The 17359-nt window shown below is 39.9% G+C and overlaps 1 protein-coding gene across 2 annotated transcripts in view; it reads right to left on the reverse strand.

Annotated features, from left to right (window-relative positions):
* The window catches only part of DCLK1 (doublecortin like kinase 1), a 222883-nt gene that overhangs the window by 99202 nt on the left and 106322 nt on the right, over positions 1–17359 (reverse strand). For both annotated transcript variants that reach the window (XM_042868303.1, XM_042868304.1), the window contains exon 4: positions 11756–11855. In XM_042868303.1, coding sequence (XP_042724237.1) covers positions 11756–11855 — 100 coding nt within the window. The remainder of the gene's footprint in view (positions 1–11755; positions 11856–17359) is intronic.

Genomic DNA, 17359 nt, shown 5'->3' on the forward strand with positions numbered 1-17359 from the left:
AACAGCACATCATTTTTTTGTGTCTTCTGCACTAACAGGTATTACCTGCACAGCACAATATGTTGTGCAGCTGACATAAGCTCTATACTCTCTCCTGGGACTGCAATTTTCCTTTCTCCAAATACTCTCCTTTGACAGGTGCTTTCCTCAAATGATATAACTCATTTTTTTCCCCCAAATACAGAGCCAAAATATTGAAATAGCAGAACCATCATTACCTAACTATATTATACTTTCGGTTCATTTTGGTTTTTTAATCTCCCACATGGCTAAAAAGTTTTATCAAATTCTATTTCTTTCACAAGATCAAAATCAGCACAATTTGGGCACGAGTTATTACGTGTACATTCTCAAGCATAGATTTTGGAACAGATTTCTTTACTGACTCGTTATTTTCTGCCATTTGTAGCTGGATCCTTAACAACAGATTTTGCACTCCAGACAGACAGGAACAAACCTAAGACAGTCTCTAATTTAGAGCAATTCTAAATCTCCTGTATGGGCAGGTCCTCAGTCTCTGAAAGCACCATGAGCTTCACTGATTAATCCTCTTGATTTTTTACACTATCCTCACATTAAATCATTTTTAAAAAGGCCTTAGTTGCTGGATTGTTCGATTTTCTTTTCTATTCAACATAAATGAAATCGATACATGATCGCAACATCTAATGCTCCAGGACAGCTGTTCTCTACATCTTTTTTTTTATAAACAGCTTTAATCTAGAAAGACATTGTGGTTTATAGGTTCACTGTACAGATCTATGAAGTTCTGACAAATGGAATTACAGAATCACAGAACTGTAGAGGCTGGAGGGGACCTCCAGAGATCATTGAGTCAAACTCCCTGCAAAGCAGGCCCCCTGCAGCACATGCCACGGGTAGGCGTCCAGGCGGGTCTTGAATATCCCCAGAGAAAGAGTCTCCACAAACTCCCTGGGCAGCCTGTCCAGTGCTCCGTCATCCTCACTGTGAAGTTCTTACACACATTTGTGTGGAACTTCCTATGCTCCGGTTTATGGCAGTTTCCCCTTGTCCCATCACCACACACTGCTGAAAAGAGGTTGGCCATGTCTCTTCGACTCCCACGCTTAAGACGCTTATAAACAATGAGATGCCCTCTCAGTCTTCCTTCTCAAGGCTGAACAGACCCAGGTCCCCCAGCCTTTCCTCATAGGGCAGAATAAATGTTCCTAGTTAGTATTAGCAGGACTTGTCTCCAATCTGCATCTACGAAACGTGAAGCATCTCAGAATACATCAGTATTTCTTCCTCTGGTAAAAACTATGGAGCTGTCTGCATCCAGTCTCAAACCCAAAAGACTCCCATGAGAAGAACTATCTTTTGCAAAGAGATTTTAAAAAAATAAATCCAGTTTTATTTGTGTAGGTTTGTCCTCATTATTAAATGCTCATGGATCATTTCAGGCAACTTATTTTATTCCAGAGTTAGGCTCCTTAGGCTGTATTCCCCCAGTCCATCTTTTTTTTTAAGCAGAAAAATATATATGCTGCCTTCCAGCCCTGCAATAACAGCAACTATCACTAAAAAAATTACTCTATTACAGTTTCTCATGTCACCTATTCTGCAGGCTATTGAGGTTGTTAAAACAGAAGGAGCATCCTAAGTCATAGGAATATTTTTTAATACAGCTTCACTGCTCTCCTGCAGAAATTTTTCTTCCTTAACACTGCATCTTTGTCAGAAGCAGCCTTGTTCTGTAAGTTGCCTTCTCCTTTATGCACAACAGTCTTAACAGTGAAAAATTTCTCCTTCCTATTTCAAAGTAACAGGAAAAAAAAGAAAAAAAAGCAATTCCAGTTTTTGTGTTTTAACCACCCTCCACTTAGTAATAATTAGCCACCTTCAGAAAACTTTTCTTGACCCAGGTCGTTCAGTTAAGAGAAAGAGCTCTCAGGTTAGCACCCTTCAATACATTCTAAGTCCCTAGAGGACAGTCTTCCAAAAGAAAAAAAAACCAAGAGTAATAATGCCTTCAGAACAAAATTTTAAAAAAGCTCTGACTGAAGAATAAAAGAATTCAAAAAGCAGCTCCATGACCTACCACCTACGGGTGTTCAGTTCCATGGCAACGTAAGACTTCCTAATGATTAGTCAGCCTTATATTACTTCATGCATAATATTAGCATACAATCCTCCTGCAGCGAGCTACGCTAAGAATAAAGTTTATTCGAAGGTGATGTTCACAGAAGTAACCTGAACTGTCAAGGTAGCGCTTGGAGTTTTTTAAATGGGAAATTGCTGTAGGTTGCATTTTGAAAATAGCAGCATGGAGGCAGCATTCGAGTATATCTGGTAAAAAATTATTTTGGCAACACAGACCAACACCAGCATTATATAGAGGCCTTCTACTAGATTAGTTAAACTCTTCATACTTGAATAGACTGATGTTCTCATATCCAGAACCTTATTACACATGTATGCATATATAAATATGAATACCTACCACTGATGTGCTGTTTCCAATTTTACCACTTTGAAATGCATCCAGGTTGTTTTTGATTCTCTTTTAGATGCTGTACTGGGGTTTGAAATGATTTTTTTTAGAAAAATCTTCTACTAAATATTAAGGATGAATACATTTTCCTTAGATGTCTTCTGAAGGCTTCTGCTTTCTCAAAGCTAATGAACTACAGATTTCAAATCATCTCTTTTCAAAAGGTTTTGCCAGTACAAAAGGAGCTGTGGACACTCCTGGCTTTATTAAAAAAGTGAAGACAGGACAGCACTCTGGGCATAGGGCCTGTATCTAGTATGAGTAATAGAAAATTATAGTTGCCAAATTTTAATAACTCAGACCAACTTCATCAACAGTGAGTAGAGTCTCAATATAAAATCCCTCTGGCACAATCAATACTATCCAATAAACAGGCATCTCTCCAGGGCACATTCTAGGACAGTTCAGTGGATGGCACATTTCAGTCAGGTTCTCAGACTGAATAATGAAGCACTGATACTGCAGGAGCTGCTGCTCATCACAAAGATATCTCATACAAACTCATAGTAACTAGAGAAAACAGAACTATGCTGCTTATACAAAGGAGCTCCTAGAACAGGACTACAGGGCACATCTTTTCAGAAACAGATTGGTTTCTAATAGCTTCTTGCACTGGAAAGGACCCACAAGCAGTGAAAAATAAAAGCATACTTGCCAAGATAACTAGTACTTTATATTCCATTACACCAAAACAAGATGAGAAGTACATAGCTAAACAACTAGGAAAGGTATTCCTAAACAATGCTGAAATTAAACTCCTTTATGCTTGTCATTAAAGTTAACAACCTTGGGGAAGAGAAGAACTACATACAGCCATCTTCTGTTGCTTCCCTATCTACTGGAACAGGAAAAGCAAAATATAAGACATCTCTCTTAAACAGCATTTTCAAAAGAAGCTGGAATATATTCTAGTTTCAGCTGGAATAGAGTTAATTTTCTTTTGAATATCTTGTTTTGGATTTAGGATGAGAATAACGTTGATGATGATGCAGAATTAAGTCAAGGATGTTTCAGATCCTCATGCTGCCCTGCCAGAGAGGAGCAGGGGGTGCACAAGAAGCTGGAAAGAGACAACCAGATCAGTTGACACAGACTGTCCAAAGAGATATCCCATACCATATGGCATCATGCTGAGCAATAACACTGGGGGAGTTAGCCAGTGGGGAGGCTGTCTTGACACTGGGGAGCATGTGGTGAGCAACTGCATTGCACATCACTTGTTTTGTGTACTCTTTTATCATTATTCTTATTTTCCTTCCTGTTCTGGCCTATTAAATTGTCTTTATCTCAACCCACAAGTTATACCTTCTTTCCAGTTCTCTCCACCATGGCACTGTGGGGGCAATGAGCAAACGGCTGCATGGTGCTGAGCTACCTGCATGGTTAAACCACCATGGCATATTTGGAAGCTATCATCTTGTCAAGATACACTGAATGGAGCATTTTAAAATCTGTGAACTATGCCCAAAGGCTGTAAAAAAAAAAGAAAAGTTACTTCTGTGAAAATGGAGATATCATGCAGTCAAATTAAAAGCTCAAATGCTAACAAGATAATATGAAGATCTATCCTGTTATGCCTACTGAATTTCTATGTTACTCACCCAGCACTGAAAGTCTGCCTTATAAAATTGGAAAAAAAAAAAAAAAAATTGGAACAGCTCTCTTAGTATTTGGATATACAGCTGAAATATTTATATTTTGGGAAACTATCTTAAAATATGTTGAAAGAAAAATCTCATCTGAACTAATCTGATTAATCTAAATAGTCCCTAGGAAGATTCAGTTCAAGAAATTATAACACAAAAAATAAAATGAAAAAGTAAAAATATCACAGCATAAAACATCAGTAAAAATAAGCACATTCTGTCTACTCTGTTATTATTAACAGTGCCTATGATGAGTAAAATCTCAAATATATTTAGATAATACTGAGATCAAAATTTATTTTTTTTTACTTAAAACAGGCTTAAATTTTATACTATAATCTTCCCACTAAAAATGCAATCTAATTACAAATCTGTTACTGAGAAAAGCTTTGTATTTTCGGGTCCATAATTTGTAATATTTTAATATTAAAAATAAACATTGTATTTGATAAATGAAGATATGCACACTCCAATTTCTTAATGCAAATGAAACAGGAATTTCCATCAGTTCTAATTTACTGATGGTGCCTCATTCATGCTATTTTTAACAGGTGCCAGAGAAAGCCAATATTGCAAAAAACATATTGAGGAACATTTGGTTCGGTGAGGGGAGTGAACTAGACTCAACTGCTCCAAGAGTCAGGCTCTTTCAATGAGTTACTGTTTCAAGCGATCACGATTTTTCCTCGTTATACATACAGGCAACTTTTTCATAAGAAAATGCTGAAAGATGACAGCTCTGCAAAAACACGGCTGGTGAGGAGGTAGGGAAAGAAGAAAGAAAGACCACAGCGTAAGCCTGTACTGAAAAGCACTTATGTAATCTTGAAAGCTGGGATGTCTTTGTTCCTGTTTACAAATCTGTCAGTGGGCAGCAAAGATGCATGGTTTAAAAGACCAAACCTTCCCTCCAAGATATGCAAAGGCAGAAAGGTGAGAAGCAATGACCTAAATAAGTAGACCTGTAAGACAGAGTAGAGAATATTCAAAGCTTGCAGACAACACATAAAGAAATGAGCTTGCATAATCAAGAACATGTCTATAAAAAAAAGTCTTGTGTTGGAAAAAATAAAACAGAAAAAAAGAACAACATTCTGTGAATGTATTTTCCATGTGAACAGTTCATTCAACAAAAGAATTATGAAAGATTTTCTTTAGTGGAACCCTACGTGATGCTAACAACTATCTCATGATTACGCTAACAGCTGGTTCTCGGTATTTAACTGCACATTAGCATTCTGTTTTTAAGGGAATGTTGCAACTGCAGGTAAGTTTAACCCAAGAGAAACAAACAAGTCAGGCTCATACTACCATATGGCCACGCACTTTCCATAACCAGATCTGAGCCACCCACCAGGAAAATGCATACAGGAGATTTGTATTCTAGCGTGGTTCCCCTGGCAAACAAGTCTACTGTGATCACTGCCCGTCTGTACAGAGCCTGGCATTTCTCCACAACCAACTCAGTAATATCAGACACTTTCTAGAGAGTTAGGGTTGTGATCAATGGTTCTGTGTCAGTGTGGGGGCTGGTCACAAGTGGTGTCCCTCAGGGGTGGTCTAGGGACCAGTGCTCTTCAACATTGTCATCAACAACATAAACGGTGGCATCAAGTGCACCCTCAGCAAGTTTGTGGATGACAGCAAGCTGAGCAGTGCAGTCGATACATTGGAAGGAAGGGAAGCCATCCAGAGGGACCTAGACAGGATTGAAAAATGGGCCTATGAAAACCTAATGAGTTTCAACAAGTCCAAGTGCAGGGTGCTGCACTTGGGTCGGGACAATCCCAGGTATTTATATAAACTGGGGAAAGATCTCCTTGAGAGTAGCCCTGAAGAGAAGGACTGGGGGGTTCTGGAGGATGAGAAGCTGGACATGAGCCAGCAGTGTGCGCTTGCAGCCTGGAAGATCAAATGTGTTCAGGGCTGTATTAAAAAAGGGGTGGCCAGCAGGGAGAGGGAGGTGATTGTCCTCTTGTGAGGCCCCATCTACCAGGGGCCCCCAGTACAGGAAGGATATGGAGCTCTTGGAGCAGGTCCAGAGGAGGGCCACTAAGATGATCAGAGGGCTGGAGCACCTCTCCTATGAGGAAGGGTTGAGGGAACCGGGCTTGTTTAGCTTGGAGAAGATGCTCCGGGGAGACCTCATTGTGGCCCTACAGTACTTGAAGGGAGTGTATACACAGGAAGGGGATCAGCTGTTTACAAGGGTGGATACTGATAGGATAAGGAGGAATGGTTTTGAACTGAGCCAGGGGAAGTTTAGGTTGCGTATTAGGAGGAAGTTTTCCACAGATGGTGCGATGCACTGGAACAGGTTGACCAAGGAGGTTGTGGATGGTCCATCCCTGGAGGCATTCAAGGTCAGGCTGGATGTGGCTCTGGGCAGCCTGGTCTGGTGGCTGGAGACCCTGCACATTGCAGGAGGCTTGAAACTCGATGATCATTGTGGTCCTTTTCAACCCAAGCCATTCTACGATTCTACAGTTCTATGAGTTCGACATAGCAGTAGTTGCAGTGATCTCAGTGACAGCAGAGTTCTATCAGTTTTGTTAAAACTTCACAACTGTCAGCCTGCTGGATTAAAGGAATGCCCCACTAATGTCCCTGCAGTGAGAAGGGCGAGGGGATGAAGATAAGCAGGGACGAACCAAGTGGGAAGGAGCTGAGGGTACTGTGCTGAGACGTGATGATAGTGGGGGGATGACACTGGGGATCTTGAAGTAAGAGAGTAAAGGAGGCACTGGATGCAGATCCACGGGAAAGCAAGCTGTTTTCACTCTGCCCGCTCTGAACAATTAGCGTAAGTGGAATATACAACCAGAGGACTAGTCCCTTCCTGCCTTTGTTTCTGCCTCATACACAGAGTATGTCTCTAAGGCCCAGCAGTTGATGACATTTGAAAATATCACACTGTGCTGGAACACTTTATATTTATGCCTCTGTTGAAAGCAAAGTTGTATCTCAAAGTCCCTAGAACCCACCATTATTTTCCAATTGCCAAAGCACGACTTTTTGATGAGGGCAGAGTAAGTCAGCCAGCATACCCTCCTCTCCTAAGTCCAGCCAAAAGCTGCTTAACACATCAGTCTTTGTCCTATAAATCCTACAACCAATTTCCCCTTTCTCCCCCCTTTAGGAAGGACAGAGTAATGAAGGTTACAGAAACCTGACAGTTATTAACAGGGATAAACATGATACTCCTGACCCTAACCGCAGTTACTGAATGAGATGCGTGTGCATGCCTCCCAGCACACACACGTGTGCGGACATCACAGGACTCAGATTTTCCTGGCAAGCCGTCTGCTTCTGGCAAGACGATGCAGTAAAACTGCTGGCACCAATATGCTGAGCTGAGGACGAACCCAGGCCAGCAAAGTCAGAGTGAAATTAGGTTTCAAAGATTCCAGTCCTAATTTTCCCCTAGAAAAGAGTCATTTTCGTCATTGTTTCCATAGACATAACATGTGTTCTTGACAAGGGATCTGAAGCTTTTTCTACACCCAGTCATTCTATGTTGGTTACGTTCTGTTTGGAGGCAGATACTGGCTTTGGTCAGTCTAGATTGAAGCTTTTTTGCATGATGCATCTCCAAGGTGATGAATTCTGTCGCACTTAGGAGATAAACTGCAATCTTAAGTCGCAGAAGGCACACAGCCAACATTAACTAAACACAAAAATAAAGCATTTTTTTAAATTTAATTTTGATATTGCCAAAAACTGTTGCATTTTTATAGTGCTATGAAAGAAACCTCTGTATAAACCAAGATGTTTTCATTTAGGGGCAATCTCTTGGGTTACTTACATTGCCAGATCCTACTTAGGTGCCTAAATAATAGCTGATTGCATATATTTTCTTGAGTATAGTTCTTAAATCCTAATCTCTGAGAACATGAAGCTGAGGGTTACAGAAAAGCATCCTCTAACTTCTTTTCTTCTTAGAAAACTAAACCACCATCAGTTAAAGAAAGCCTAGGATTTCTGGGAAAGTTTCCAGAGCTGCAAGCTAACAATGCCTGAAGCAGTCGCTGCCACATTCTACACCATGGAATTTTTTCCCTTACAGGCTGGCTGATGTAATGGTGTGCTTCATTAATAAAATTTTTCTGTGCTTACACTTCCCACAAAACCTTCCTATGAAAAGAAAATCATCGCTGGTTGTTTGACAAAAAAAGGAATATTTACTTCTTAATGCTGCGGTCATTCTCACGCATTTTCATGCCCTATCTGTACTTCTCTTCATGGAAGTGTATGCGACCATCCAATCTATCAATTAGGTCAGAAGTGGAGATGACTGCTAGGAATTATGACAGAGGTGGTGTCTATTGATTCTGTACTTCATGTTATAAGCAGTGTGCTTAATACGAAAACCATCTGTACATCAAGAAAGAGATGAGAAACTGTAATATATAGTGCTGACTGCTTATTTTGCTCTTTGACGGATCTCTAATTAACTTACTTTTCTTAACTGCCAGAGATATGCAATGCCTCTTCCTAAAAAATACATAAAACAGAGAAGAGAGATGATATAAAGAAGGAGCATGCTGAAGAAGGACAGGTTTCAAACCAGTGAAAGGCAGAACTAATTGTTCAACTTAAAGAAGAAAAAATTGATGGCGCTTATAACAGTCCACAGACATTTCCTACGAAAAAAGCAATCATCTGTTTTCCATGTTCACAGCAGATAAGAGAAGCAGCAATGGGCTTCTTTTAGAGCAAGGGAATCTCTGGTGAGACAGCTGAGAAAAAATCTAGGAGAGTTCAATACTGGAACAGAAATTCTGCGGAGGTTACAGAATCCCCATTATCAGAAGATTTTAAGGGGCACACTTGACAAGTGTCTGTCACAAAAGAAACAGGTCATGTTAATTCCACTCTAGACAGGACAACTGACTCACATCTAGGCTAGTTCTTCTGAATTCCTGATTCTATCACTTTCAGTAGGTGCTGTCTTGTGCTGGAAGCAGGATATAGAAAGATGCCTAAGAATGATGCAGACTGATGAGTTCATTGTTGTTTTCCTTCCTGTTGGAGTACAATTCTAAAAGCTGGTTCCACAACTTTTAAGAAATACAATGCAGATAATAAGAATCATACCAGGCATGGTGATGCCATTTACAAAAGCAAACCAGACATTTCTGGAGCATAATTCATTCAAACTGTTTTAAACCCTTACCTTCAACTGAATCAATCAAACATTTATCACCTACTGTGTCAATAGGTCTACATGTTATTTACCAAGCAAAGAACCTGCTGGGATGGGCTCAGCTGCTTCTCTCAGTGTAAGTTACTTAGTTTTACCTAAGATTAATCCCAGTGTAGGCAGATTGATTTTCCAATTTCAACAAACCCCGCCACTATTATCAGGAGCTCTGAACCTAAACTATAGAAATAGGGCATTCTTCCTGAATGGAAGTAATTCCCTCTGACCCAAGAGCCCAGAACACCTTGATTATTTATTTATTTTCTGTCCCTTTCTTTACACTTTCAAATTTTGCTTTTCCTTACTCCTTATGCTGCAACACCACAACCGTTATTGTCATCACCCAGCTGAAAATAGTAAACTCTGGAGGGATGCAGATACAGAAACAAGAGCATTTCAGAGAATCAGAGAGGCTTTCCCTGTCCTACACTGTCAGACAGCCCTCAGTAATAATTTCAGTGTTGTCAGGTTAACTGTGTATTAGGAACACACATACTGTGTATGAGGAACATACATACACGCACTGTGATCACACAGTCTTCATTTGCCAAGTAAAACAAGCTAAGAACTCGTTGCATTTTTTATTCTCTCTTCAAATCTTGCACCTATCTCAGGGAAGACTGAATAGATATATACTAGTTGATACACCAGCTATTAATGGCAAGCAACCTAAACAAATTGTCTTGATTCCAAAATTTCCCAAAAACACGGAGCAATAATGATGTGCACTTTGCAAAGAAATCAGAAACAGTCTTATTTTCTTCTCCTTCTTAGCTCCAGTGGTCAAAACAGTTGATGTTCACTAGAAAACCAAACACCAGAACACGTTGCTGAAGTTCTATTTCCAGTCAATACTTTCAGCTATTTTTTTTTCTTTCAGTTCAGCATAATGTGAGTTTAAGCGGAAATTTTCCAGAAAAAGATACTGCTTACTGAAAGAGATAATGATATGTGAAACAAAGACTAAGCAGAGTCAGGATATGACTGTACTTTGACACTGTACCTCCAAAAAAGAACAAGTTACTTGATTCAGACAAATCTGTTATCAGTACTTCTTGAGTCAGCTTTGGAAAAAGCTGCCACAGGATGCAGTGAGGAGCCACTGGGCAGTCACAAGTGCCATCTTTTAGGTAGGAGGTACAACTGAATCCAGACCATGTAGTCTAATACATAGCTCTCCACTTCTGTAAGGCAAAAACCGTAGTGCTGGCCACATTCCCACCTAGAAAACCCCCAATGCACAAGTATGTCCCCCTTACATTTCTAAATCCTGTCCTAAAGACAGCTGATGTTATCCTTTCATTTCTACTTTCTGATTTACTTACATTAGAAGAAACAGCAATTTCATTATTTTAAAGAGCAAACCTGGTGCACTATTTGTTTTGTCTTTACTGTAAAGTTCTCTAGGACTCACCCAGAGAAATATGAGACGTGTGTCTGCTTCTGCCTGTGACTGATAAAAAATGTCCTTCCCTTCAGTAGCAAAGATACCTGCTTTTTCAGGCACTATATGCCCAAACATGACATGTGCACAAGCCGGCTTCTTTTGCTCCTACACAAGTTAACGGAACATTTGTTTGGATGCAGCCAAACCGTGTAGCCTTCCACCTCAAGGCAGGATGGCTATGAAGCAGCTACTGTTATAACAATCTTTTTTCTGATTCAAGTCAACTTTTCTTTGAAGCCTTTGATATTTCGTAAAAAAAAAAAAAGAGAGAATTTGGTAACAGTTCATTACAGACTTTCTCAAGCCTGAGAAAGAACAGGGAAATTAAAACCTTTACTGGGTCTTGTTCTATACAAAAAATAAACTCAAGTTAAATGGCAGCTGTTTGTTTTCAAACGCAAAAAGCTTAGATTTTCTTTTCTTACTATTACCATTCATAACTTATGAATAGTGTTTATAACAAAGTTAGCTGCAAATAAAGTGTATTTTACTTAAAGGATTATGTATATCAAACGAGTCATTCTTACAGCCAGTCTCTGAGAAACGCAGAATTCCCAGAATTTCTCAGATGACTTCATCTACATTTGCTAATTACATTTATCTTTCATACACTACCTGTGAAGCACTACCTAAATCTCAATTATTAGAACTGTGAGTTGAGCAACTGTGACGAAGTACAGTAAATACAAAAATAGTGAGAAAGACTTTGTGAAATAGGAGTTAGTACAGGAATTAGTATTTCCTTTATGTTGCATGAGCAGCTTTGGTAGCTTTAAAGTTGCTTTCAGTTACCTCTTATTTTCAAGTATTTGAAATTCAAAGAAAAAAAATATTTGTTATCTTTATGAAATCAAAATAGGTGATTCAATTTTGGCTTAGTTAGCATGATACAAAAAGCACTCTTTTACTCTGGTTGTAAAAGTTTTTAAGATACATTCTCTTACCACTTTCATCCAGCAAGAAATCATCCTGGTAACGGAACTTTTCCGGTCCACATGCAATAAAAATGTCATCATCACCAAAGAAATCCTGAAGGCACATCACCTGTAAGCAAAAAGGAAAGGAAGGCATTGTATGAAACATCTCATCACTGGAGTTGTAAAAACAATAAATTCCTCCTTGTCTCCATCTGCATGAAAACTCTTCACTTTTAATGGAATCAACAGGGTTTCATCTGCAGATAAATTTCAAAGCTGCGCTCTGACCATCTGTTACAAGTGAGAAACACTTTTATGGACATGCAGGAAGAGAGAGATAAGACAAAAAGCCCTAACGTCACATTTATTACATGGTGCATCAATGGGGTATGAGGTAAATGCCTTCTGATTACGCATAAGGTCCCATTCAGCTGTTAGCGGATAATCGATTTGCTTTTGCGACCGCATTTCTGCTCGCTGACAGCCACGAATATAGGTAACGGTTTTGGATGCAATATGTAATTATTTCTGCAAAATCTTGCTGACAAGGAATGAAACTCATACGGGTGAACTGAGCCTCCATCAAACATTCCTCATCTCCGTCAGCAGTCAGTGCAATTTTTCTTCGTTGGCACCAATCTGAACAATCAGGTGAGCTGGAATTGAGTAAAAGGGTCATCCCTTTCTGCTCCCAAATGTGAATAACCAGGGTTAGGTTGGTGCTGTTTTATGTTCCTGCGTGACATTTTCTTACAATACTTCGCAAGGTACTGTTTAAAAGTTTAATATTTCTATTTATATGACTATTTTACTGTTGTTCTTTAAAGAATAATCAGTAGCTTTCCACCAATCTGACTATGGACTCAGTGATACAGTTTTGAAGAATTTAAAAAATGCCTTAGACATCCGACTACTTTTAAAAAACCAAATGTACTTTGTAAACAGTATTACGTACTGCTCCTCTTTTACAAGACAATTTTAAAAGGTTATGTTTGCTCACATGGATGCGATGTTATAATGTTTTGCAATTAAATAGTACACTAATGTTTGAACAGATAAATTTCAGTTTCATGTCAAGAGCACGCAGACAGGAAATTCACACATGAAGCATTTACAAAATTGTCAAAATATCTGAGAACAGTCCAGCTGAAGCAGTTCGCCCCCCTCATTGAAAGCAAAGACAAAGTCAGTATTTGAAGCCTACAAAAACAGAAGTGAAAGAATTAGCTAATGAGGCCAGACAGGCTTCTGCAGACTTCAGCATGAAAACAAAACACACACCATCACCACTTCCCAACCTCCAGCCACGGGTAATGGAGGGGCTATAAAATTCACATCATGCTTCCCAGACATATGTCAGGAGGCTCTGGCATCTACAGCAGCTATGAGTCTGAATGCTAGGAAAATCTTAACAAAGAAAAATAGTAATACATATTGTGACTTGCTAGCAGAGTAAGACTTGTCATTAGAACTATTTTAACGGTAGAGAAATAGAGAAATAGCAGCTGAAAAATGAGAAAATCAAGAGCAGAACTAGCTGAAATAAATGCCAGAGAAGAGGGAAAAGTATTCTCAAAATTGTTCGTTCTTAAGCAGCACACATCATTTTAAATGCAGGTCCACCAGCCCTGTCCCTACCAACATTCTTCTGTACACACCATATGGTATTTGAACACTAACATCAAATACGTAAATATTTCATGGATCTTTTTCCCATGTTCCTACTCAGTTTCTGTTCTATTAGTGTATCAGCCTCAGCAACCTTTTTATATACTCACTTAGTTCCCATCTTCATTTTTTTTTGTCCACAAGACATATCCTGCCTGTCTTCCTACCCCATACACCCACCAAGTTTCAAACATCTCTTCCCTTCAATCAAGTTCCTCTGAAACTACCACCTCTCCCACATGCACAAAGCCACTAATTTTCAAAATGACAATAAAAATCCTACAATTTCCTGTTTGCATCAAGTTTGACACGCTTCTAGGGAGCAATGATCTTTACATTTGTTTTTACACTAAGCAGAGCACTAGAACTGAACAAACAATAAGTAACCCAAAGCACAATGTTGAGCTATTTTAGCATGAATTAAAAATACTTATTTGTAAATTGTACGGATTAAGAAAAAAAAAACAAAGAAAATACTCTGTTCAGAAGGTTTCATTCAAGTCAAAAGAAGACATTAAAATGCATGTACTGAAATCTACACAGATTAACACTTAAAGCATCTAGGGTTTAATCAGTGCAATTCGTATGCAACTAAGAAAATAAAATTAGCTCAGCAGAAAAATAATTTATACTTAAATATACTTGTTTGTTTTATTTTATAATAGAATGGCTTAGGTTGGAAGGGACCCTTAAAAGCATTCAGTTCCAACCCCTGCTATAGGCAGGGACATCTCCCTCCAGACCAGGCTGCTCACAGCCCCATCCAGCCTGGCCTTGAATGCTTCCAGGGAGGGAGCACCCACAGCTTCTCTGGGCAACCTGTTCCAGTGTCTCCCCACCCTCACAAAGAATGTTGTCCTAATACCTAGTCTAAATCTATCCTCTTCAAGTTTAAAACTGTTTCCCCTTATCCTGCTACTATACACAGTTATAAAAAGTCCCTCCCTAGCCCCTTTCAGGTACTAGTAGGCTAGTAGGGACTATAAAGTCCCTCTTCTGTTGGGGTTCCCAGAAATGGACGTAATACTCCAGGTGAGATCTCACAAGAGCAGAAGGGCAGAATCACCTCCCTCAACCTGCTGGTCATGCTTCTCTTGATGCCACCCAGGACACAGTTGGCCTTCTGGGCTGCCAGTGCCCATTGCCAGCTCATGTTGAATCCTTCATCAAACAACCCCAAATCCTTCTCCTGAGGGCTGCTCTCAAGCCATTCTCTACCCAGCCTTTATCTGTGCTTGTGACTGTCCCAATCCAGCTTCAAATCCTTGCACTTGACCTTTCTGAACTTCATGAGGTTGACATGGGCCCACCTTTCAAGCCTGTCCAGGTCCCTCCAGATGACATCCCTTCCCTCTAAAGTGTCAACTGCACCACTCCATTTTGTCTGCTAACTTGCTGAGGGTGCACTCGATCCCTATCCTTGCCACTTATAAAGATGTTAAAGAGCAACGGACCCAGCACCAATCTCTAAGGAACGTTAATCATCACCAGTCTCCAATTTGGATATTGTGTTGTTGACTGCAACTCTTTGAGTGCAACCATCTGGGCAATTCGTTATCCAGTGAGTGGTTCATCCACCACAGCCATTCTTCTCCAATTTGGCAACTAGGATGTCATGTGTTACAGTGTCAAGTTCAGGTGGATGACATCATTACTCTTCCTTTATGCGCTGACTCTGTAATTCTATTATAAAAGGCCACTAAGTTTGTCAGGCATGATTTGCCCTTGGTGAAACCATGTTGGTTACCACTAGTCACTTCATCTTTATTTTCCATGTGCCTTAGTAGGGTCCTCAGGAGGATCTGCTCTGTGGTTGTGCCAGGCACAGAGGCATATTGAAAAGAAAGTTTCCCCTTTTCCAGTCAGAGGGAACTATACCAGACTGCCATGATCTTTCAAATATGATGAACAGCAGCTTGGCAACTTTTTCCACCAGTTCCCTCAGAACTCACGGATGGATCTTGTTGGGTCCCACAGACTTGTGCACCTTAAGGTTCTTTAGATAGTCTCAAACCTGATCTCACTTACAGAGGGCAGAACTTCCTTCTCCCAGTTCTTACTTTTGCTTTCTGCAACCTGGGCGGTTTGGTTAGAGCCTTTGCAAAGAGGCAAATAAATCACTGAGCATCTCAGCTTTCTCTGTATCCCTTATGACTAAGTCTCCGGTTTCCTTCCACAGAGGGCCCATCTCCCCTAGTCTTCCTTTTGTAACTGTAGAATTTCCTGTAGAATTTCTTCTTGATTCCTCCTTATGTGCCTGGCTAGATGTAATTTTATCTGGGTTTTAGCTTTCCTAACCTGATCCCTGGATGCTTGGACAACTTTTTTGCATTCCTCCCAGGTAGCCCCTTCCTGCTTCCACTCCCTACAGAATTTCTTTTTGTGCAAAAACAAGTCCAAGAGCTCCTTGTTGAACCATAGAGGCCCCCTGGCATTCTTGCCCACCTCCATCTTTCTCAGGATGCACTCAAACTTTACTTTCTAAAGTTTATCATTCTTCTTGGCTCAACATACTTTATTCATTTGGGAATTAAAATTCCTGTACATAACTGTCTGCTGCCTCATCTGCAGCCATTTTCTATCCTTTCTGTCACAACATCTCTGGCCTGCTCTGCTCTCCAGCTCCTTGGTTACACTGCAGGGCTTTTTCAGAAGATACCAAACAAATGCATAAGCACACACCTTCAGGCTTTTTCACCAGAAATCTGCAAGTACTTTCTATTCACACTCAGCCATCAAAGTAAGCAGCAGGACCTGCTTTTTATTACCTGTTTTCACTTCTGAAAATCACAGCTCCTCAAAAGTTGCAGTTAAGAAGATCAAGGATTTGCATCACCTGTTTTGAACCATGACAGTGCTCTAGAGGTCAGTGTGCTCTGTTGCACGTGATCAGCTTTCATATTAGCCAGTGTTTTAAGAAGCATATTACAAAAGCCTCCCCAAACATTTCTGTTGTTTCCAAGTCACATAATCCTTCTCCTTTCACATAAAGATCTTTTTTTTTCTTCCATATTCCAGCAGGATGATTCTCACAGTGAGGAAAACAAAGTGTGCAGGAGCAGTCAGACATGTAACTTCAGTAAAATGAAACTGAAAAACAGATGTTTCCCTCACACTATTAGTGCTGTGTAGTGACACTTGTACACAAACAACCTGCTGGCATCTCTCTAGCAGAAAGCATTGCTAACAGTGAAATATCAGAGAACAAGAAGTCTCAGGCACTACAATCCCTCAAGTGACAAGACAGAAGTCAACAGCCATGAAGAATACTGGTCACTAAAATAGGCATTGGGCAATATGCAAGTCATATCAAAAAGACCAGCTGAGCAGTACACACCAGCTGCAAAACAGGAGGGAGGCAGAAGAAATTTTAATTGCTGCGCTTACCTGAGAAAGTTTTACGGGCTGAAGCCTGGATCCCTCTCTCAAATCACCATCTTTCTCGTCCTAGTAAACAACTTAAAACCTAGGAATTCTGTATGCCCTATCAGGGGGTAAATGTGGAAAGAACCCAACATGATTTTGCAGCTCAGACATTAATCTGGTGCTTTCACTAGAAAACCAGAGGAGACAAGAGGAATCAAACAGCCTGGGCTCAGCACTTGTATTGCAACACGCTATTGGCAATACAGGCCTTTCTAAATTTTCCTGCACTTTTTCTTCTTCTTTTTTTTTTTTCCCTCTTTCCCCAGAACAGGAGAGTGCTTGGAACCAATGAGAAATCTTCTAACTGTTACGGAACATTTTCTTATCCTTTAATTAGCCTGAAGTATTTAAGGTATTCATATTTACCTCTTTGAAGTTGGAAATGTTATTGTGAAAATCCTCTTTTTGCTATCTACAGAAAGATGCAAGAAATTGTGCTATACATATTGGAGCAGAGATGACCCAAGAGTAAAGAACAGCAGCTTGTAGAGGACTTAGCTGATTTTGGTCTCACACTGCAGGAGAAAAAGAGCAGTT

The sequence above is a fragment of the Lagopus leucura genome, unplaced genomic scaffold, assembly GCF_019238085.1.
Source record: "Lagopus leucura isolate 7727_CA_CO unplaced genomic scaffold, USGS_WTPT01 Super-Scaffold_100001, whole genome shotgun sequence".
Taxonomy (NCBI): domain Eukaryota; kingdom Metazoa; phylum Chordata; class Aves; order Galliformes; family Phasianidae; genus Lagopus; species Lagopus leucura.